Source organism: Schistocerca serialis, chromosome 5 (assembly GCF_023864345.2).
Source record: "Schistocerca serialis cubense isolate TAMUIC-IGC-003099 chromosome 5, iqSchSeri2.2, whole genome shotgun sequence".
NCBI classification, from domain to species: domain Eukaryota; kingdom Metazoa; phylum Arthropoda; class Insecta; order Orthoptera; family Acrididae; genus Schistocerca; species Schistocerca serialis.
In genome coordinates, this window is record NC_064642.1 from 181768920 (window position 1) to 181794309 (window position 25390).

Sequence of the window (25390 nt, forward strand, 5' to 3'; positions counted from 1 at the left end):
TCTCAGGATGGTATCGTTCAGATACTTGTGAACACTTTCTATATATCTATATATTCCTGCTTGACACTGGTAAAACGAGAAAAAAAATCACGAATTGAACATTGCTGAAGGCTTCTAGAAACCAGAGCCATTTGACATTTTCAGGTGCACCGAGAATAGCGGCCAGTCGCGAAACAGGATTGACCTCCAAGAGAAAGGACAATGGGTTCACTTGCTACTAGTCAGTTACTCCTCGCTGGGTATGCCCTCATTAATGTATCAATGGTGTAGAATGATGCTACAGCGGATTCTGAGGTATGGAAGCTGTCAGGAAGTCACAGTAAACTTCTTCCTTGAGCAGTTGATGAGCGCAGGCCTGCGGACAACGAGTATTGTACTTGGAATGGAATGTGGATCTGTGTGGAGATACGTGTAAATGGCGAGGTCGATCCTGACGGAAATGCTTGGAGAAATCTTTATATCTTCATGTTCTCTGTCGTCCTGCAGAGCAGTTACTTCAAGTTGCATTCACTTGTGCTACGAATCTTGATTTATTTCCCAACCTGACGGGCGCTCAGTCTGTAGAGACATAAACTCATAAATTGCGTGGCTAATCTGTACGTATTTTCTACACTTTCGACAACACTGCTAAGAATGTCATGCTAACTGTGTGCCTGTGATATTAAACTTTCATAAAGCGCCAAAGAACTTATAACAGTCGTTACAAAAATTTTGCAAGTGTTTGCAAAGCGCCAGCCGGTGTGGCCGAGCGATTCTAGGCACTTCAGTCTGTAACCACGCGACGGCTCCGGTCGCAGGTTCGAATCCTGCCTCGGGCATGGATGCTTGTGACGTCCTTAGGTTAGTTAGGTTTAAGTAGTTCTAAGTTCTAGGGACTGATGACCTCAGAAGTTAAGTCCCATAGTGCTCAGAGCAATTTTTGTTTGGAAAGCATGTAACGGCACCATGCGAAACTGTTCTACCTGAAGTGAACACAGATGTTCAGCTGCAACTATCAAGTGTTGTTTTATTAAATTACTATTAGATGAAAGAACACAAAAGCAGTGCAATTTTGTAGCTCATCTCGCTGCACTCCAGTTTTTTCGTCCTTTCCCTCTTCTTCAAGAGCCTCCTTTTAAGTTTTACAATCCCTCGTACAGGCTCAGGTCCTTCAAACTTTCCGCTTCCATATTCTTTGACGTGGATCGAAATGTAGAGCCTTTGTAAACCGTACGACCTCAAAGTATATAATGGCTCTGAGCACTAAGCGACTTAATTTCTGAGGTCATCAGTCGCCAAAGTATGTAATGTTTTGTGATGTACTAAACCTTTTGCAAATCCTGTGTACTCAAAATTAATCTACATCTACATCCATACTCCGCAAGCCACCTGATGGTGTGTGGCGGAGGGTACCTTGAGTACCTCTATCGGTTCTCCCTTCTATTCCAGTCTCGTATTGTTCGTGGAAAGAAACATTGTCGGTATGCCTCCGTGTGGGCTCTAATCTCTCTGATTTTATCCTCATGGCCTCTTCGCGAGTACGTAGGAGGGAGCAATATACTGCTTGACTCCTCGGTGAAGGTATGTTCTCGAAACTTCAACAAAAGCCCGTACCGTGCTACTGAGAGTCTCTCTTGCAGAGTCTTCCACTGGAGTTCATCTATCATCTCCGTAACGCTTTCGCGATTACTAAATGATCCTGTAACAAAGCGCGCTGCTCTCCCTTGGATCTTCTCTATCTCTTCTATCAACCCTTTCTGGTATGGATTCCACACCGGTGAGCAGTATTCATACAGTGGGGGAACAAGTGTACTGTAACCTACCTCCTTTATTGCTGTTACTAGGAGAACTATCTATAATAATTTATTTTGTGATAAGTTCTTAATATAGTACGCATTGTTGAAAAAACTGAAATCATTATGAACGTGATTTGGTCTGCGCGCATATCTAAAGCAATTTGCTCCCATATTCAGTTTGTTCTTAATTACAACATAGTCTTTTCTTTCTGAGCAATATTGTCTTGCAGTTACTGGTGGTATATAAATTAATGTCGTGACCTGTATTTTGAATTTTATATTTCAATTGTGGTAATAGTCATTACTTGGATTCTTAATTCTTTGCTGTTAGGCCCAGTTCACTATGCAAATATTTTCAATACAAAAAAATTTAGGTGACGATTTGTATATATCAACAATACTGAATCTAACAAAACATCAGGCAGATACAGCTGTTACATATATATATAGGGAGATTTGACAAATAGGGAAAAACTGCAGGGAACGACCCCTGAGTGGATAAGGAGCAAGACAGGTTTGTAAATGCTTCCCAAAGAAGGCGCACCCACTTGAAAGTGGAGATAAGAGATCTCTGACAGTGATCCCAATACCATCACCAAGCAGCCATGTGGAACGTTCTCCATGAGAACAACAACTACCCATATCACAATGCCGGCAAGCCTTTTTGCCTATGGACTTGCCTCCGCGGCGACGCTTTTGTCGCTGGCTCGTCACATGGGCCACAGTAATACTGGGACTTCTGTGATCCATCGCCTTCACAGATCAGGCTCTGTTTATGGAAGATGATATCAGCAACCTTCGTAACACCCAGCTGTGGGCTACGGAGAATCCCTGTAATACAATATGTGGCAGTGAACCATCAGCACTGCTCCAGCGGCAATGTGTGAGCGGAAATTTTTGATGACGACTTCATGGTACTCCATCTTCCCACAACGCTTCACATGCAAGACATATCTCTACCTCCTGTGGTTGACCCAGCCTCCTCTGCTGGAAGATTTCCTTTGGTGATACAAAGGGTAATATGGGTACCATATATGATGGTGCTCCAGCTCACAGCCCTCTTGAGTGTGAAGCTAAAACACTAGTACAGGCAGAACATTTCACCTTGCCTTGCTTGTTGCAGGATTCTAGTGTGAATCGTTTACAAAGCATCGTATTTTGAAAAGTTTCCATACATGTTTGTGCCACTCAGCCTGCGTGGTTGTTGTTGTTGTTGTGGTCTTCAGTCCTGAGACTGGTTTGATGCAGCTCTCCATGCTACTCTATCCTGTGCAAGCTTTTTCATCTCCCCGTACCTACTTCAACCTACATCCTTCTGAATCTGCTTAGTGTATTCATCTCTTGGTCTCCCTCTACGATTTTTACCCTCCACGCTCCCCTCCAATACTAAATTGGTGATCCCTTGATGCCTCAGAACATGTCCTACCAACCGATCCCTTCTTCTGGTCAAGTTGTGCCACAAACTTCTCTTCTCCCCAATCCTATTCAATACTTCCTCATTAGTTATGTGATCTACCCATCTAATCTTCAGCATTCTTCTGTAGCACCACATTTCGAAAGCTTCTATTCTCTTCTTGTCCAAACTATTTATCGTCCATGTTTCACTTCCATACATGCCTACACTCCATACGAATACTTTCAGAAATGACTTCCTGACACTTAAATCAATACTGGATGTTAACAAATTTCTCTTCTTCAGAAACGCTTTCCTTGCCATTGCCAGCCTACATTTTATATCCTCTCTACTTCGACCATCATCAGTTATTTTGCTCCCCAAATAGCAAAACTCCTTTACTACTTTAAGTGTCTCACTTCCTTATCTAATTCCCTCAGCATCACCCGACTTAATTAGACTACATTCCATTATCCTCGTTTTGCTTTTGTTGATGTTCATCTTATATCCTCCTTTCAAGACACTGTCCATTCCGTTCAACTGCTCTTCCAAGTCCTTTGCTGTCTCTGACAGAATTACAATGTCATCGGCGAACCTCAAAGTTTTTATTTCTACTCCATGAATTTTAATACCTACTCGGAATTTTTCTTTTGTTTCCTTTACTGCTTGCTCAATATACAGATTGAACAACATCGGGGAGAGGCTACAACCCTGTTTTACTCCCTTCCCAACCACTGCTTCCCTTTCATGTCCCTCGACTCTTATAACTGCCATCTGGTTTCTGTACAAATTGTAAATAGCCTTTCGCTCCCTGTATTTTACCCCTGCCACTTTTAGAATTTGAAAGAGAGTATTCCAGTCAACATTGTCAAAAGCTTTCTCTAAGTCTACAAATGCTAGAAACGTAGGTTGGCCTTTCCTTAATCTTTCTTCTAAGATAAGTCGTAAGGTCAGTATTGCCTCACGTGTTCCAGTGTTTTTACGGAATCCAAACTGATCTTTCCCGAGGTTGGCTTCTACTAGTTTTTCCATTCGTCTGTAAAGAATTCGTGTTAGTATTTTGCAGCTGTGACTTATTAAGCTGATAGTTCGGTAATTTTCACATCTGTCAACACCTGCTTTCTTTGGGATTGGAATTATTATATTCTTCTTGAAGTCTGTGGGTATTTCGCCTGTTTCATACATCTTGCTCACCAGATGGTAGAGTTTTGTCAGGACTGGCTCTCCCACGGCCGTCAGTAGTTCCAATGGAATATTGTCTACTCCGGGGGCCTTGTTTCGACTCAGGTCTTTCAGTGCTCTGTCAAACTCTTCACGCAGTATCATATCTCCCATTTCATCTTCATCTACATCCTCTTCCATTTCCATAATATTGTCCTCAAGTACATCGCCCTTGTATAGACCCTCTATATACTCCTTCCACCTATCTGCTTTCCCTTCTTTGCTTAGAACTGGATTTCCATCTGAGCTCTTGATATTCATACAAGTCGTTCTCTTATCTCCAAAGATCTCTTTAATTTTCCTGTAGGCAGTATCTATCTTACCCCTAGTGAGATAGGCCTCTACATCCTTACATTTGTCCTCTAGCCATCCCTGCTTAGCCATTTTGCACTTCCTGTCGATCTCATTTTTGAGACGTTTGTATTCCTTTTTGCCTGTTTCACTTACTGCATTTTTATATTTTCTCCTTTCATCAATTAAATTCAATATTTCTTCTGTTACCCAAGGATTTCTACTAGCCCTCGTCTTTTTACCTACTTGATCCACTGCTGCCTTCACTACTTCATCCCTCAAAAATGGCTCTGAGCACTATGGGACTTAACATCTGTGGTCATCAGTCCCCTAGAACTTAGAACAACTTAAACCTAACTAACCTAAGGACATCACACACATCCATGCCCGAGGCAGGATTCGAACCTGCGACCGTAGCAGTCGCGCGGTTCCGGACTGAGCGCCTGAATCGCGAGACCACCGCGGCCGGCTTCATCCCTCAAAGCTACCCATTCTTCTTCTACTGTATTTCTTTCCCCCATTCCTGTCAATTGCTCCCTTATGCTCTCCCTGAATCTCTGTACAACCTCTGGTTCTTTTAGTTTATCCAGGTCCCATCTCCTTAAATTCCCACCTTTTTGCAGTTTCTTCAGTTTTAATCTACAGGTCATAACCAATAGATTGTGGTCAGAGTCCACATCTGCCCCTGGAAATGTCTTACAATTTAAAACCTGGTTCCTAAATCTCTGTCTTACCATTATATAATCTGTCTGATACCTTTTAGTATCTCCAGTGTTCTTCCACGTATACAACCTTCTTTCATGATTCTTAAACCAAGTGTTAGTTATGATTATGTTGTGCTCTGTGCAAAATTCTACCAGGCTGCTTCCTCTTTCATTTCTGTCCCCCAATCCATATTCACCTACTATGTTTCCTTCTCTCCCTTTTCCTACACTCGAATTCCAGTCACCCATGAGTATTAAATTTTCGTCTCCCTTCACAATCTGAATAATTTCTTTTATTTCATCATACATTTCTTCAATTTCTTCGTCATCTGCAGAGCTAGTTGGCATATAAACTTGTACTACTGTAGTAGGTGTGGGCTTCGTATCTATCTTGGCCACAATAATGCGTTCACTATGCTGTTTGTAGTAGCTTACTCGCATTCCTATTTTCCTATTCATTATTAAACCTACTCCTGCATTACCCCTATTTGATTTTGTGTTTATAACCCTGTAGTCACCTGACCAGAAGTCTTGTTCCTCCTGCCACCGAACTTCACTAATTCCCACTATATCTAACTTCAACCTATCCATTTCCCTTTTTAAATTTTCTAACCTACCTGCCCGATTAAGGGATCTGACATTCCACGCTCCGATTCGTAGAACGCCAGTTTTCTTTCTCCTGATAACGACATCCTCTTGAGTAGTCCCCGCCCGGAGATCCGAATGGGGGACTATTTTACCTCCGGAATATTTTACCCAAGAGGACGCCATCATCATGTAATCATACAGTAAAGCTGCATGCCCTCGGGAAAAATTACGGCTGTAGTTTCCCCTTGCTTTCAGCCGTTCGCAGTACCAGCACAGCAAGGCCGTTTTGGTTAATGTTACAAGGCCAGATCAGTCAATCATCCTGACTGTTGCCCTTGCAACTACTGAAAAGGCTGCTGCTCCTCTTCAGGAACCACACGTTTGTCTGGCCTCTCAACAGATACCCCTCCGTTGTGGTTGCACCTACGGTACGGCTATCTGTATCGCTGAGGCACGCAAGCCTCCCCACCAACGGCAAGGTCCATGGTTCATGGGGGGGGGGGGGGGGGGGGGGCGTGGTTGTTAGGTACGGTATTGTTGTGCTTGCTTACAGTGTTCTCGTGTGTTCTCTGAGTACATTGCGATTTGCTGGTCATCAGTTAGTGTGTGACAGTTCACGCAGTAGGTTGTGAGTGGACGATGAGATTTACCAATATAAAAAAGCCGACTTGCTCATGGTGTGTGGAAAGTGTAGAAAGAATGCAGTTCGTTCTTGTACGACGTAAGCGGCAAGATACCTCAACAGCCATCAACCAGCTCGGTAGTTATTTATTAACCTCTACAGTTATGTGAAAGTGGTAGTGTAACAGCCACACAACGAAATAGAAGGAAACAAGTGATGAGAGAAGAACGGGAAATTAATTTTCTTGCTGCTTTTGCAGTTGATCTGCAAGTTAGATCCCTCGCAATCGCACGAGGAAGTGGCATGAGTCACGCAAGTGTCTTACACATTTTCCATCGACATAGGTTCCATTTCTATTACATCTCTCCATTAAGAGCTGCATGAAAACGATTATGAGAATCGTGTTAACTTTTGTGCCGGGCATTAAGACAAGATACTCCAGATGTATCATCCATCTTCTTTGGCGATGAAACCACATTTACCAATCATGGCCAGGGAAACGGCATATTTTTATGCGCTATCAGTCTGTTGGCAACCCCTGTTGGCTGCATCAGGTGGAACGTCAGCGCCCATGGAGTGTAAAAGTGTGGTGTGGGATAATGGGCCATCGGCTCATATTCCTGTTTTTCTTAAACAAAACACTGAACATGCACAGGTATCACAGCCTCTTAACAGTCCATCTTGCGCGTACGCTAGAGGACATTTCTCTGTAGAGCAGGAGAAACCTGTGGTACCAATATGATGCCTGTTCAGCTCATAGTGCACGAAATACTACAACATGTCTTTACGAACTGCTTCCGAAACGTTGGACTGGACGCAGAGGACAAGTACCTCAGCTGACCTGTTCCCCGAATTTAACGCCTGTGGACGTTTTTTCCGTGGGGAAAGCTGAAAGATGCTGTCTACAAGGACATATCAACTACGTCTGATGATATCAATGACGTACTACTGCAGCCTATTCAGACATCTCTGGTGAAATGCTGGAACGTGTGCAGCAGTCATTCCATACCGGATTGGAAGCGTATGTTGTATCTGTCGACGGTCATTTTGAACACAACATGTGATCGTCAGTTGCCTCGTTATTGGTCAAAATCCACATAACTCCTTATTCTATTTTTGTTGTTCTTTAATGTGTACTACCACAGGTATTAAGTATCGCTGTGGGAATTTTTCAAAATATGATGTCACGCAAACGGCTCGTACTATAATCTTGCAGCAAACACCACTAACGTTCTAATTTAGTCTCTTTTAGTCTGTTAATGTCAATAGGCATTGTTTCAGTTAAAAAGTGTACGCTTGCACAAAAATACACTTTTTAAGTATTATTAGAATCTGTTGATTGACTAATAATACGAGTCCCTGACTACCAATCCATTCTATGAAGACTGCATATCAATAGCACTTTCCATTTCCGTAATATCTGCGGTGCAAGTTTTAGGTGATTCGTCTTATATACGAGAGGCTTACTACAAAAACTGAACAAGTCCAAAAACCGACTTTTTGAGTTAATGCTGCCTTGCTCTTCCCCGTCATCGGATATCACATGGCGAATTTGTTTTGGTAAAAGCAATACAGATCGAAAGAAACGTCAATTTGAAAATCTAAAAAAAGCAGACAAGTCCCTTGTTATTTCCAGAAAAGTTGGACAGGATTCGTAGGTTTCCCAGTGTCTTCTTGCTAGGCTGTTTACCATGCGCCACACTCAGAGGAAGCGTCCCAGGATTGCAGAAGAAGAAGAAGAAGGACATCGTAATCACGCAGGTGCGTTTTCCTACAAGTTGAGAATTGTAGGTAGGGATATTCTAATTTGTAAAGCGGCATTCCTTTTCTTTCATGGAATAAACATAGTGTACAGAATACAGGAAAGTACTGTAATGTGTGGACAGTCTCCAGAAAAGGTTCGCAAAAGACACCAAAAAAGAAACCAGAGCCGATTGTTCAGGCGACTGAATGTCATATAAAGCCACTGTAGTCTATGCCGAATAGCCCAAATCGAAAACACCTGCCTGACCATTTAACAATAAGCGATACGCATCTTGAAATTCTAAAAAAAGTGTTCAAATGTGTGTGAAATCTTATGGGACCTAACTGCTAATGTCATCAGACCCTAAGCTTACACACTACTTAACCTAAATTATCCTAAGGACGAACACACACACCCATGCCCGAGGGAGGACTCGAATATCCGCCGGGACCAGCCGCAGTCCATGACTGCAGCGCTTCAGACCACTCGGATAATCCCGCGCGGCTTGAAATTCTACACATGTACTATGTCAACCTTCGTTAGAAAAGCCACTGGACAGTGTAAAAATCTTTTAAGATACATATTGGATATCTAGGGTCTGTTACGTGTATTACGTGCGATTCATTGACCAATAAAAATAAAAGCTGAGGAAAGACGTATTGAGAAGAGTAATTAGTAGTGCAAAAGACAATGCGCTTGAAGAGGATTGAATCTTTTGTAAGCGTGAAACGAAACTACGTTCTAAAACAAAACAAGGGCTCAGTAACTGTATTTCTCGATTCTTTAAAGGAGAGCCGTAAAGAGCATCGGGACGATGGACGTGAGCTGCTGCCAGTGCGCGTTCGAGGACACGGCGTTCCTGGCGGGGACGTGCGGCGCGGGCTTCGCGCTCTTCATGTCGATGGTGGAGTACGTGCTGCGGACGCGCTGCGACTTGGCCGACCCTTGCGGACGCGCGGGCCGCGACGCGCCGCTGGTGCTGCCGCAGCTGGGAGACCCGCCCGCCGTCGACTTCATCGTCGTCGGCGCCGGCGTCGCGGGCCCCGCGCTCGCCGCCCGCCTCTCGGAGAGGCAGAACTGGACCGTGCTGCTGCTGGAGGCGGGGCCCGAGGAGCCCACCGCCACGCAAATACCGGTCAGTGCGCCAGCTCTCGCGCTTAGACCACTCATACCCATCTACACCACTGGCCATTAAAATTGCTACACCAAGAAGAAATGCAGACGATAAACGGGTACTCATTGGACAAATATATTATACTAGAACTGATATGTGATTACTGTTTCCCGCAATTTGGGTGCATAGATCCTGAGAAATCAGTACCCAGAACAACCACCTCTGGCCGTAATAACGGCCTCGATACGCCTGGGCATTGAGTCAAACAGAGCTTGAATGGCGCGTACAGGTACAGCTGCCCATGCAGCTTCAACACGATGCCACAGTTCATCAAGAGTAGTGACTGGCGTATTGTGACCAGTCAGTTGCTCGGCCACCATTGACCGGACGTTTTCAATTGGTGAGAGATCTGGAGAATGTGCTGGCGAGGGCAGCAGTCGAACATTTTCTGTATCCAGAAAGGCACGTACAGGACCTGCAACATGCTGTCGCGCATTATCCTGCTGTAATGCAGGGTTTCGCAGGGGTCGAATGAAGGGTAGAGCCATGGGTCGTAACACATCTGAAATGTAACGTCCACTGTTCAAAGTGCCGTCAATGCGAACAAGAGGTGACCGAGACGTGTAACCTATGGCACCCCATACCATCACGCCGGGTGATACGCCAGTATGGCGATGACGAATATACGCCTCCAATGTGCGTTCACAGCGATGTCGCCAAACACGGATGCGACCATCAGGATGCTGTAAACAGAACCGGGATTCAACCGAAAAAATGACGTTTTGCCATTCGTGCACCCAGGTTGGTCGTTGAGTACACCATCGCAGGCGCTCCTGTCCGTGATGCAGCGTCAACGGTAAGCGCAGCCATGGTCACCGAGCTGATAGTCCATGCTGCTGCAAACGTCGTCGAACTGTTCGTACAGATGGTTGTTGTCTTGCAAACGTCCCTATCTGTTGGCTCAGGGATCGAGACGTGGCTGCACGATCCGTTACAGCCATGCGGATAAGATACCTGTCATCTCAACTGCTAGTGATACGAGGCCGTTGGGATCCAGCAAGGTGTTCCATATTACCCTCCTGAACCCACCGATTCCATGTTATGCTAACAGTCGTTGGATCTCGACCAGCGCGAGCAGCAATGTCGCGATACGATAAACCGCAATCGCGATAGGCTATAATCCGACCTTTATCAAAGTCGGAAACGTGATGGTACGCATTTCTCCTCCTTGCACGAGGCATCGCAACAACGTTTCACCAGGCAACGCCGGTCAACTGCTGTTTGTGTATGAGAAATCGGTTGGAAACTTCCCTCATGTCAGCACGTTGTAGGTGTCGCCACCGGCGACAACCTTGTGTGAATGCTCTGAAAAGCTAGTCATTTGCATATCACAGCATCTTCTACCTGTCGGTTAAATTTCGCGTCTGTAGCACGTCATCTTCGTGGTGTAGCAATTTTAATGGCCAGTAGTGTAAAAACATGTGCATATCTACATAGAATTACTACTAACTGACAAAGTGTGCAATGGAATATATGTCATTCTTTGTAGTTCAAAAGGATTCAGAATTTGTACTAAAACTTCAGAACAACGACGAAATGTACAGAGAGGGCTTTCCTTGTCATAAAAACCGTACTTTCCAATGTGCAGGAGAGGGCCTTGCACCTAGGAAGACGTTTCAATTTTTCGCTTCTAGCTAGCTCTGTAATAAAAGCTTAATAAATTTTCTTATTTCATTTTCAAATGGTAGTATTCATTTTAAGCGTGCTGAAGTCTTTCTCTGAAAGTACGGTTTTTTCAAATGTGGAAAACTGTTCCAAGCTCTAACGTCGTCATTTATCTAGGAAAAAATATTCCTTTCAAATTAAAAAGTGTTACAGTTAAGAAAAATATTGTCAATATTGAACTTAATAGTCTTTGTGCAACGTTATTACTCTACTATACTCCAAAAATCGGTAAGTGAAATCAAATTAAAAAGAGGTGCTATCAAAACCCAGTTACAAGTTAAAAAATTCTGAAATACAAGCTATTGGAAACCAACAAATAGTTACAGTTTCAAGATAGGTAAAATTATTAGATCATTTGCATATAACATTTGGAAATTTGAGGTAAGGTGTTATGGGACCAAACTGCTGAGGTCATCGGTCCCTAAGCTTTTGCACTACTTAATCTAACTTAAACCAACTTACGCTAAGGACAACACACACTCCATGCCCGAGGGAGGACTCGAACCTCCGACGGGGGGAGCCGAGCGTACCGTGACAAGACTCCGCAGACAGAGCGGCGTAGCCATATATCGTGCTTTCAATGGCAGAGGACGTTCTTCCATTTCACGGTACAAGAAGGTCCACAACAAACAAAGTACGCTTTGGCCACCCACACGTCATTTAATTACATATAACGATATACAGAATTTTCTCACCAATATACTCTGTAACTGAAGAATTAACAGCAGCCTACAAATAGCTTTAATATATTACACTAGAGTTTAATATGTGGAACTCGTAATGTTTACAAACGCTGCTCAAAACAAGGTTGACATGCTTCAGGAAGAGGGACAGCAATCTTTTCAGTATGTACAGCGGCAACATTATAGAGAACTGACTGATATAACCTTGTAGCAACATTCACCACAGGCTTGCTAAGTTGTTGCTGCAGACTGATGAAAGCAAAGGGAAACAACAGTCATTATACTTTCCGTGGAGATGCAGCTCTACTGTATGGCATGGAGAGCTCCATTAAATCAGCTTTCTGACTGAAAGCCATAGAAACAACAAAATCAAAATGTTAAAACGAGAACAATGGTAATCAAGTGTCATCAGAGAGGGCTCTTAAAATTGTTGTAGTACTTAATGTCCGTAACTGCGGTTACGACGACGTTGTCAGATACATTGTACGGTTTGCCCCCAACGAAGACTTACCAGAAACGTGTAAATTTATACGGAATCTGCTACGCCACATACAACAACTGTCTTTCATCACGTCTGCTAGGAATCGTCAAAATTTTGTTAGATATTTACAGCAACGGGTTCTGTAGGTATCTGTGACTTTCTCCTAGGGAATCACCTTTCTGTAGGGTGCATAGTTTACTTCTGGATTATCAAAAACTGGAATTAAATCGCTCGTCCGCAATACAGCGCGTTATCCATTCTAACAGCCAATATCACCTACGTGATTCAAAAACCTTATGAAGGAAACAGAAGTTGTGGTCAGATGTCAGTTCTGGACATCAGATTGTCTGGTTTTGGAAGCTGTTTGCTGATGAGGCTGTGGAAAACGGGAAGGTGTCGTCGCCGAGTGACTGTGCGAGTGTACGAGACGACTTAGACAAAATTTCTAGTTGCTGTAACCAACGGCCGCTTGCTCTAAATGTGGAAAAATGTAAGTTAATGCGGTTGAGCAGGAGAAATAATCCTGTAAAGTACCAGTACAGCCTTAGTAGGGTGCTGTTTTGCACAGTCACTTCTATTAAATATCTAAGCGTAGCGTTTACAAAACGATATGAAATGGAATGAACACGTCAGTTTGGTGGTAGGGAAGGCGAATGCTCGGCATCCTTATAGTGGGAGCATTTTGAGAAAGTGTAGCTCATGTACGGAGGACAGGGAGTATAGAACATTAGTGCGACCCATTCTTGAGTACTGTTCGATGATGATGGCGATGTTTGTATAACGGGGCGCTCAACTGCCGGTCATCGGCACCCGTACAAAGTCCCAATTTTTTCACACTCCAATTTTTTACGCAGTCCAGTCTAGCCACTATCACGAATGATGATGTCGATGAAATGATGAGGACAACACAAACACCCAATCCCTGGGCATAGAAAATCCCCAACCTGGCCGGGAATCGAACCCGGGACCCCATGATCCAGGGGCAGCAACGCTAACCACTAGACCACGAGAAGCGAACAGTGTGTTCGAGTGTTAGTGTTTGGGTTCACCACTTTTTCTTTCTTTATTTATTTATTTTTTGAGTCATCAGTCTTCTGACTGGTTTGATGCGGCCCGCCACAAATTCCTCTCCTGCGCCAACCTGTTCATCTCAGAGTAGCAATTGCAACCTATGTCCTCAGTTATTTGCTGGATGTATTCGAATCTCTGTCTTCCTCGACAGTTTTTGCCTTCTGCAGCTCCCCTAGTATCACGGAAGTCACTCCCTCACGTCTTAACAAATGTCCTACCCTCCTGTCACTTCTCCTTGTCAGTGTTTTCCATATATTCCTTTCCTCTCCTAAATCCTCATTCCTTAACTTATCAGTCCACCTAATTTTCAACATGCGTCTGTAGCACCACATCTCAAATGACTCGGTTCTCTTATGTTCCGGTTTTCCCGCAGTTCACGTTTCACTACCATACAATGCCGTGCTCCAAACCTATATTCTCAGAAATTTCCTTGAATTAAGGCCTATGTTTGATACTAGTAGACCTCTCTTGACCAGGTATGCCCTTTTTGCCAGTGCTAGTCTACTTTTAATGTCCTCCTTGCTCCGTCCGTCGTCGGCTATTTTTCTGCCTATGTAGTAGAATCCCTTAACTTCATCTGCTTCGTGATCATCATTCCTTATGTTAAGTACCTCGCTGTTCTCGTTACTTTCATCTTCCTTCAGTTTATTCTCAATACGTATTCTGTACTCATTAGACCGTTCATTCCATTCATTCATAAGATCATGTAATTCTCCTTCACTTCACCGGCCTGGGTGGCCGAGCGGTTCTAGGCGCTACAGTCTGGAACCGCGCGACCACTACGGTCGCAGGTTCGAATCCTGCATGGATGTGTGTGATGTCCTTAGACTAGTTAGGTTTAAGTAGTTCTAAGTTCTAGGGGACTGATGACCTTAGAAGTTAAGTCCCATAGTGCTCAGAGCCATTTGAACCATTTCTCCTTCACTTCACTGAGGATAACAACGTCATCAGCGAATCGTATCATTGATATCCTTCCACCTTGAATTTTAATTCCACTCATGAGCCTTTCTTTTATTTCCATCACTGCTTTTTCGATGTACAGATTGAACGTTAGGGGGCGATAGACTACATCCCCGTCATACACCCTTTACAATACGAGCAAATCGTTCTTGGTCGTCCACTCTTATTATTCCCTCTTGGCTCTTTTACGTATTGTACATTGTCCGTGTCTCCCTATAGCTTACCCATATTTTTCTCAGAATTTCGAACATCTTCTACGATTTTACATTGTCGAAAGGTTTTTCCAGGTCGACAAATCCTATGAAAGTGTCTTGATTTTTCTTTAGTCCTGCTTCCATTATCAACCGCAACTTCAAAATTGCTCTCTGTTGCCTTTACCTCTCCTAAAACCAAATTGATAGTCATCTAACACATCCTCAATTTACTTTTCAATTCTTCTGTTTATTATTCTTGTCAGCAACTTGGGTGCATGACCTTTTAAGCTGATTGTGGGGTAATTCCCGCACTTGTCAGTTTTGCAGTCTTCAGAATAGCACGGATGATATTTTTCCGAAAGTCCGATGGTATGTTGCCAGACTCATACATTCTACACACCAACGTGAATAGTCTTTTGTTCCCACTTCCCCTAATGATTTTAGAAATTCTGATGGAATGTTGTCTATTCCTTCTGCCTTATTTGATCTAAAGCCCTCCAAAGCTCTCTTAAATTCTGTTTCTAATATTGGATACCCTGTCTCTTCTAAATCGACTCCTGTTGCTTCTTCTATCATAACAGACAAATCTTCCCCTTCACAGAGGCCTTCAATGTACTCTCTCCACCTATACGCTCTCTCCTCTGCATTTAATAGTGCAATTCCAGTTGCATTCTTAATGTTACCACCTTTGCTTTTAATTTCACCGAAGGTTATTTTGGCTTTCCTATGTGCTGAGTCAGTCCTTCCGACAATCATTTCTTTTTCCATTTCTTTACATTTTTCATGCAGCCATTTCGTCTTAGCTTCCCTGACTTCCTATTTATTTCATTCCTCAGCGACTTGTATTTCTGTATTCCTGAATTTCCCTCAACATTTTTGTACTTCCTTCTTTCATCGATCTACTGAAGTATTTCTTCTGTTACCCATTGTTTCTTCGTAGTTAGCTTCTTTGTATCTGTGTTTTTATTTCCAATTTCTGTGGTTACCCTTTTCAGATATGTCAATCCCTCTTCAATTGTACTGCCTAATGAGATATTCCATATTGCTGTATCTATAGCCTTAGAAAACTACAAGCGTATCTCGTCTTTCCTTAATACTTCGGTATTCCACTTACTTGCGTATTTATTCTTCGTGGTTAATCTCTTAAACTTCAGCATTCCTTTCATCACCACTATATTGTTATCTGAGTCCATGTCTGCCCCTTGGTACGTGTTACAATCCAGTACCTGATTTCAGAATCTCTGTATGACCGTGATGTAATCTAAGTGAAATCTTTCCGTATCATTCGGCCTTCTCCTCTTGTGATTCTTGAACAGCTGAAATTTGTTACAGAACTCAATTAGTCTTTCTCCTCTCTCATTCCTTGTCCCGAGTCCATATTCTCCTGTAACCTTTTCTTCTACTTCTTCCCTTCCAGATGCATTCCTGTCCCCCACGGCTATTGGAGTTTCATCTCCTCTTACATAGTGTATTATCTTTTAAATGTCCTCATATACCTCCTCTATCTCTTCATCTTCAGCTTGCGACGTCGGCATGTCTACTTGAACTATCGTTGTCGGTGCTGGTTGGCTGTCGATTCGGATAAGAATAACCCTATCACTAAACTGTTGACAGTAACACACTCTCTGCCCTAACTTCCTATTCGTAAGGAGTCCTATTCCCGTTATATCATTTTCTGCTGCGGTTGATATTACTCTATACTCATCTGACCAGAAATCCTTGTCTTCTTCCCATTTCACTTCACTGACCCCGACTATATCTAGATTGAGCCTTTGCATTTCCCTTTCCAGATTTTCTAGCTTCCCTACCACGTTCAAGCTTCTGACGTTCCACGCCACACTAGGTCGGACTAAAGGGAGACATCGAAGCAACTCAGCGGCGTGCTGCCAGATTTGTTACCAGTAGGTTCCGTCAACACGCAAGTATTACGGAGATACTTCGTGAACTCAAATGGAAATCCGTGGAGGGAAGATGAAGCTCTTATCGCGAGACAGTATTGAGGAAATTTAGAGAACCGGCATTTGAGGCTGACTGTAGGATGATTCTACTTCCACCAACGGAAATTTGCGGAAGGATCACGAAGATAAGGCGTGAAGAATTAGGTCTCGCAAGGGGGCTTTTAGATACTCGATTTTCCCTCGCTCTATTAGCGAGTGGAACAAGAAACGAAATTACTAATACTGGTACGCGGTACCCTCCACCATGAAACTTGCGGTGGCTTACGTAGTATGTATGTAATTGCATAAATTGAATGAAAGCAGAAGTTTCACATTAATAATCTAAAAAAATGTAGTAGTATTTTTACTCTTCCTCATCCACATTTTAAGGCCATTCGCTAAATCAACCGAAAACTTATTTAACTCGGTCCCATTTACCCAGCGATGATCTACATCTACCCCTGCATCAATAATGTGCGAACTAATGTGAGGTGCACGGCTGGGAGTACATCCCACTGTACCGTTTATTATAGCTCCTTACCGTTCCATTCAAGTATGGAGCGGAGCGTGGGAAGAATTATTGTTTAAATGCCTCTGTGTGTGCTGTAATTAATGTACTCTGATCCTTAAGATCCTATGGGAGCGATATGTAGTGTATTCCTAGTGTCATCATTTAAAACTTTATTAGTATATTTTCCCGGGATAGTGTACGTCAGGCTACAAGAGTCCGTCAGTTCAGTTCTTTCAACATATCAGCGACACCCTCCCACAGGTCAAACAAACCAGTGTCCATTCGTGCTGCCCTTCTCTGTGTACGTTCAAAGTCACCTGCTAGTCCTATCTGGTATGGGTCCCACACACTTGCCCAGTATTCCAGGATGGGTAGGACGAGTAATTTATAAGCAATGTCCTTTGTAGATTGATTGCATTTCCCCGGTATTCTATCAAGAAACCGCGACTGAGCCTATGTGATCGTTCCACTTCATGTTCCTACTAAGTGCTACGTCGAAGTGTTAGTATTAGTTTACAGATTCCAGCTGTGGCTCACTAATATTATTTTATTTGGTACTTTGGTTTTCGATGGAGTGCACAATTTTAATATTTGAACAATTAAAGCAAGCTGCCAGTCATACACCATTTTGAAATCTCATCAAGGTCTGACTGACCATTTCTGCAGTTCCGTTCAGACTGTATTTCATGTAGACAAGTTCATCTGCGAAAAGTTTGTCGTTTGTATTAATAAAGTCCGCAAGATCGTTAATTTACAACGTGAATAGCAAAGGACCCTACACGGTTCCCTGGAGTACACTCGAAGTTACTTCGACATCTGTTGATGACTTTGCTGTTGGGTACAGCGTCGTCGCTCAACAATCTAAGATTGTTGCTCACACCGCCTGTTAAGTCTTTCGTGCACTAGTGTCGCAATTTTAAGAATAATCAGCACTACAAGCTGATATCTTAAACAAGTTGTCGGTAGAACTTCAAAGCGAGGAAAAGCGTAATTACAAAACATTTGGTATACAAATATCCTAAAGATGCAATTGAAAGAAGACTTTCAGGCAAATTTCGTTGTCCTTGAGTCTTAAAATGTGGCTTTTTTGCAGTTAGGAACAGAGACACGGTTTACTTTTAAGCTTGCGACTGTTTCACAGAAGTTTTGAGGAACCAAAGCCAACACGCAGTTCTATCAGCGATTACCTATTTATCAAGAAGAAGGCTAACGTTCGGTGTGCCACAAGCATTTTTTACATGGCCGCTAATGAGTTCTATGTACCGTGCGGTTATAATTAAACTTTCCCTATTTAAAACGTTATAACAGGGAAACTAATTACCGAACGAGTACCAAACTTGGTAGCATTAATGTCCATAGCATGGGGTGCATGATTTCCATGTGCCACAGCGTCACAGTCCAGTTACAACTATGGCCATCAAGTGCCGTGATCAGTCATCGTGGAGGCCGAGAGATTCTAGGCGCTACAGTCTGGAACAGCGCGACCGCTACGGTCCCAGGTTCGAATCCTGCCTCGGGCATGGATGTGTGTGATGTCCTTAGGTTAGTTAGGTTTAAGTAGTTCCAAGTTCTAGGGGACTGATGACCTCAGATGTTAAGTCCCATAGTGCTCAGAGCCATTTGAACCATCAGTCATCGTGATCCATAGTCTCACCTACCTGACCAGTCGCAGAGCACTTGTTGACGTGTCAGCATGAGCTTGGACAAAAGGAGCAGGGCGTTATTGATGAAGCTCTATTATCAAAACAACAGTAATACTGCAACTGCACTTGTAGAATATCGCGGGCTGAAAGGATTACGGAAGGGTCCTCTTTCTCCACCTGCTGTGTGGAGCATAATGAAGAAGTTCGAATCACCTGGAGAACTGGGCGTCCCTCCGGGAAGAGGCCGACGACCGGTTGCACCACAGGTGGTTGATGAAATCGCTGTTGCTATGGCAGACAACGCTGAGCGCAATTCTCGATCGTCAGGCAGTGCGCGTGCTGTGTCACGACAGTTGAACATCCCGTGGTCCACTATAACGCCGGCGCTTCGAACCATTCTCAAATGGTATCCGTACACGATCCATATCGCACAGTACCTTGCACCACAGGACGCACAACGATGTGTTCACTTCGTTCTCCGCTTTCTCGAAAGGATTGAAATTGAAGAGGGCTGGCCCTGCACCATCATACGGACAGACGAAGCTGATTTTTCTCTTACGGGTAAGGCGAACACACAGAATTGCCTAGTGTGGGGATCTTCACCTCCAGTCACTGTGATGAAGTTCCTGTGTATGGTGAACGTGTTACCGTTTGGTGTGGATTCACCGGCTACGTTCATCATCGGCCCATTCTTTTTTGAACAGGCTGGCGCCCAAGGACAAAGACGTGCAGTGTGATAGGCCAGCGTTATTGCGATATACTTCGCCAGCATGTCATATCCGCCCCGCAGGAGACAGACGCATTGAACTCAACAGTTTTCATGCAAGATGGGACCTCACCGCACACCGCTCGTGAAGTTCACCTGCTTCTCCGAAAGACGTTTCGAAACGATCGAATTAGCAAGTGAGGTAGCCAGTATACACACGGACATCCTTCGAAAGCAATCCTGCGCTTTCTATGTAATGGTATGATGTAACGTAGCAGCACATTAAAAGTCTTTCAATTGAATTGATTCTGCATTACTTCTCTTCCCCGTGTCCTTGACGTTAATGCTACCAAGTTTGATACTCGAACGGTAATTAGTTAACGCGTTATAACGTGTTAAATACGGAAAGTTTATCATCTTAACTGAATCTTCCGTGGGCTCTTGGTAGAACAACATAATGATAAATCACTCTCCATGTTTTATACCTCCCGGAGTAGCCTTGTCAAGAGTTAATTTTTATTTTATTTTGTTAGTTTTGTTTACAAACAAAAACTTTTAGGTAGGCATGTTGTTCCTATTTTGTGCTAAAGTTCTTTCCTGACTACTCCGTTACTATTTTTTTTACTTACTGTTCAGTTTTTTACTTTTTACACTGCATTACCACCACACTGTCAAAGATGTTACTTACTGTATGTTTCTGCTTCAATGTAGGCGTGAAACTTCTCTTCTAATGTTGTTTACAAACATTGTAACTTTTTTTTGGTGACAATACTCAGTAAATGTCTGAATATGGCCTTGTGAGCCGAAAACCGGTTAACACAATAAAAGTAATACTGTAAACAAAAGCAATCTAGTGTTTTTCATTTATTAGGGAAAGTTTAATTACAAGCACCCGTTATAATGCTAGTCGTTACACGAGGACATCCCTAATAATGTATAAACATCAGGGAACAAGGTTTTCGACAAATGATGGTATTTCGCTATGTAGTTAATTCACATAAGTTTATTGAAGCAACTAAAATGTCTTTAAACGGAACAATTAGAAAAAGACAATACCTACTGCCTCAGTGCAACTTTACTTCTATTGTCACATAAACGTTGTATATTAGTGCAGAAACTGGTCTGCGCTGCCTACCATGGCCTTCACATTTTGCATATTTCTCGTTTTCTGCGAAAATGTTCTCTGAAAACCAGCCAGTTACCAGAATTAACCACACAGTAAATTATTTGCCCCATCCATGCGTTTCTACTCGAAGGAAACCATGCTTCGATATCTTTACTCGTTTATGAAACATTAATGGTAGCATATTTGTGTTCACGCTGCACAATACAGTAGTGTACAAAAGTTAACCATGATATGGAAAATAGAGACATTTATTCACAACTTGACATTGTGCATATGCATAGGGAAGAATACGGTATCTTCGCATTAGCACGTGATCCAAAGATAAAGAATGCAGCACATCAGAAAGGTAATGCAGTGGCGCTTCGGCTGAGTAAAGAGTAGCTTCTTGATAAATACTGCAATTTAATGCCACAGATATGCTACTGGATCCCGATTTTCAAGCAACAACGTCACATCTTCAAGCACTTCAGTCTCAGCGCCGAATGCACCGTTTTGACACCGAAGACACAATTTATTTTTAAAGTAATACAAGAAGAAAAGCTTTTGCACAACAGCGAAACAATTTTTGCATTGGTTACCTCTAATTGCCAGACATATGTGACCGCCACGTGGACGGCTGGTTATGAAGCGATTAAGAATCTGTACTGGCAGCCAAAGCATCCTTAAGAAAACCATCACAGAGGCCTGAAAAACGGCTGGCGGCTGGTGCGTGCAGTTCTTCTTCCCAATGTGTTCCAGATGTACTCTGCAAGATTTAGAATCGGAGAAATGGCTCTAAGCACTATGGGACTTAACATCTGAGGTCATCAGTCCCCTAGACTTAGAACTACTTAACCTAATTAATCTAAGGCCATCACACACGTCCAGGCCCGAGGCAGAATTCGAACCTGCGACCGTAGCAGCAGCGCCGTTCCGGACTGAAGCGCCTAGAACCGCTCGGTCGACGGGGCCGGCAGAGTCGGAGACCTCCGAGAACAATGTTCTTCTTCTGTGCAATATTCAACTACCAGAACAGTTGGATGCAGACGGACATTAATTTTCATAAAGCGGAAGTGTGGACCAACTGCAAGTTTGAAAAGCCACGCATTTGGTTGCAACTGCTCGCCTCTACATCTCTTGTAAGGTGGATCTCTACATCCTTGCACCATGAAGCGTACCTACATCAGATCTCTTCCACACAGCAGTTGATCTCTTTCCACTGTCTTCCTGTAATTGTACCCGCTACTCAGGTGGTGCAGTGTTTAACACACTGAATCCGCATTCGGAAGGACTGGGCGTCAAACACCGTCCGGACATCTAATATTGTCTTTGATGCTTTTCCTAAATTGTTTCCAATAAATACTCGGAAGGTTCCTCTAAAGAGTCATCTTTCTCGAATCCCATACTAATCTTGAATCCTACTCTTCCTTCTTTGTCACATCACCACTTTCCCTCCATACAAACTTGTGACTACATTCATTCCGAAAACTCTAGCTGAATTCATTTGTGGAAAGAAAATTCCTCCAGTTATTCCCGGTAGTATTTTGATGTTTTTGGTTTCATAATACGCAGGTCCAACTTTGTAAGCTGGAAATGTATTACCGGTTGAGAAGCATATGAGCTTGCTTCTCCGAGCCACATTCACACTTTATCGCACACTGCAATATCTGAGCCAGCTCTATTTTCTGTAGGCCAGTCCTGCAGATACCACTGGAATTCGCCGCTGCTGAGGCCGAAAATCGGTCCCATTGTGGAGTGGTTACTCCTGGTGAACCTTGGGTTTATGTAGAGCGAACTTTCCCTCCATCTCGAAGCCGTCTACAAATACATGACATGAAATTTAGTGATTCATTCATCACAGCTGAGACTCACTTGCTTCAAGGTGTCTGCGATTTGTACCTTGTAAAAGAGGGAACCAATGGCATGCGTGTCGCATTACTTTGCAACATTCATGAAGAATTTATCCTGTAGAGCTGATATATTACGTTTCAAATGCACTTTTACATTTGAATCGCGTCACAATTCTAAGACAGAGTAGTCCTTCCTTATGAACACGCACCTCATCTTTGTGGAGAAAAGTTGACAGTCATTTTGATCGTCTTCTCTCTCTCTTTGCTTTTCCTCCATTTGTATATCATGCACAACTTTTGGACATTCGTCTAATTTGCAAGGTGAACAAAAAATATGACGCCGTTTATGTTTCATGAACAGGTGAAGGCAGAGATGCAAGTCTTTCTTCAAGTGGAAATAAACGGAGAGGCGAATATATTATTAAAACTCGTAACTTGCAAGTTTCCTGTAGAAATTTTCACAAAAAAGACGAGAAATGTGCAAAATCCGAAGTCAAACGGCACAGTGCATATTCTGCCGTATTAACCAATGTTTATATGGCAATGGAAGCCAATAAAGCTGCACTTGCAAACAATAGTTGGGCAGGGGGTCCTCATTTTGTTTTCGTATAAAGTTCCGCAACAGACTTTAGCAAGTATCATATCATTATCCTCTCTATTTTCAAAGTTCACAAATGATTTTAAAAGAAGCGCATTGTTTTGTTTACAGTTGCTTCAAGGTATCGGTAGACAGAAAATTATGTCAACTTCATAATGAAATGCTAACACTTCTGGAAAACCTTGTTTCTTGATCTTGTTTATCAAACGTTAAGGGTGTCCCCTTTAAATTAATAACCAGATGTACTGAATACATGAGCGGCTCTAATACTCATGCTTATCTCTTTAACTGAAGTTAACTTTCTTCTTGATAAGCACCAGTACATCAGAAGTACGGCCTGTCCTATATCGGTCAAGAATCCTGCGAACCAGTACAGTATTTAAAATTGCTCATTTACGATCGTGTCTTTGTTATCAGTTGACATTTAGTACAAGTTCGAAAATCTTTTAGGACTCGAGGGAACCGAAATCTATCTGGCCACTTTCTGTCGAATCTTCAGAGTGTAGTATGAAGAGAGAGAAAAAAAATGGCTCTGAGCACTATGCGACTTAACTTCTGAGGTCATCAGTCGCCTAGAACTTAGAACTAATTAAACCTAACTAACCTAAGGACATCACACACACCCATGCCCGAGGCAGGATTCGAACCTGCGACCGTAGTGGTCACGCGGTTCCAGACTGAAGCGCCTAGAAGCGCATGGCCACACTGGCCGGCAACAGAGAGAGTGTGTGTCGTTTTTACGTGTTCAACTTAATAAGTCCATACAGATTTTTAAAATAGCTACTTTTTATGGAGTTTTGCGTTAGAGCGGAGCGTAGTAAACAAACTGCATCACCTTTTATTTTCTGCAGGCATTCGCAGTCGCAGCGGAGAACACGGTGCTTGACTGGAACTACACGACCGACGTGCAGGAGCAGGCGTGCCTCAGTACAGGAGGCGTCTGCAGCTGGCCGCGAGGCAAGATGGTCTCTGGAACTGGCAGCATGCAAGGCATGATGTACACCAGGGCACACCGCAGCATTTACGACGGGTGGGAAGCAGCTGGCAACGAAGGCTGGGGCTACGATGACGTGCTGCCGTACTTTATTAAAGCGGAGAACAACCTGGAGGCCGACCAACTGGAGGAAGGGTACCACGGCACAGAAGGACCACTCGTGGTGCAGCACTTCGCCAGCCACCCGCTGCTCTCTGAGACCATCGTGGAGGCGGGAATAGAGCTCGGCTACCGCACGGGAGACCTCTGTGGCAGCAACCAAACGGGTGTCGCCATAGCACAGATGATGGTGAAAGACAGTCTCCGAGGTAGTACACCCAGGCTGTATCTCAGGCCCGCTGCTGCCAGTAATCCCAAACTTTACACTGGTATAAACGCGCATGTGACCAGAGTTCTTATCGACCCTGAAACTTTGACAGCGACTGGCGTAGAATTTCTGGATAGTGAGAACAACCTGCATACAGTAATGGCCAATAAGGAAGTCATCCTAAGCGCAGGAGCCATCGGATCTCCACAGATACTAATGCTTTCTGGTGTTGGGCCACAGGCCGACCTCGAGGACTTGGGCATCACAGTGCTGAAGAACTTGTCTGTCGGCCAGAATCTGCACAATCACGTATCTGGTTTCGTGGCCTTTTTCATAAATGATACATCCTACCAGACACTGACCACAGAGGTGCTGCAAGACTTCATCAGCAACCGCACTGGTCCGATGACAGGTACAGGTCTGACACAGACGACAGGCTTCATGCTTTCAAAGTACGCCACCGACGGCGTGCCCGACCTGCAGATCTTCTTTGACGGCTTCAATGCAGCTTGCTCCCGATCGGGTCTGCCAGAAGAATGCTCCAGCGGTGACGTGGGCGTCGACTGCGGTCGCCGTTACATCGATGCGCGACCTACTAACATCATGCCACGCAGTAAAGGTTATATGAAACTACGCAGCACCGACCCTCTCGACTACCCGATTTTTCGACCCAACTACCTCTCTGAGCAGATCGATGTAGACATACTGGTCGAGGGCATCAAACTGGTGATCAACATGACACGGACGGAGGCGATGCAACGCTGGGGCTTCGAGCTGGACACGACGGTGACGGCCGGCTGCGAGGACTACGAGTTCGCGTCAGACGAGTACTGGGCGTGCGTGGTGCGCTACAGCACCGGCGCCGAGAACCACCAGGGAGGCACCTGCAAGATGGGGCCCGCCACCGACGACTCCGCCGTCGTAGACCCGCGCTTCCGGGTGCACGGCGTGGCTGGGTTGCGCGTCGTCGACGCTTCCGTCTTCCCGTACATACCCAACTCCAACCCCATCTCGTCCATCGTCATGTTGGCCGAGAGAGCGGCCGATTTCATCAAGGAAGACTGGCCCGAAGAAACGGAAGTCGTCGACAATTCGTCGGCGCTTGGTGTCATTAACAATGGTCAATTTAAAGGTAAGGGTCATACACCGCCCGTCATCAATCCCAGAAAGTGA

General features: G+C 43.9%; 1 protein-coding gene across 1 annotated transcript; it reads left to right on the top strand.

The window, feature by feature from the left end:
• Positions 1-201: 201 nt before the first annotated feature.
• Positions 202-25390, top strand: LOC126481830 (glucose dehydrogenase [FAD, quinone]-like). Its single transcript, XM_050105790.1, has 3 exons — positions 202-239; positions 9128-9473; positions 23768-25390. The coding sequence occupies exons 1-3, from the start codon at positions 202-204 to the stop codon at positions 25388-25390; spliced, it is 2007 nt and encodes a 668-aa protein (XP_049961747.1).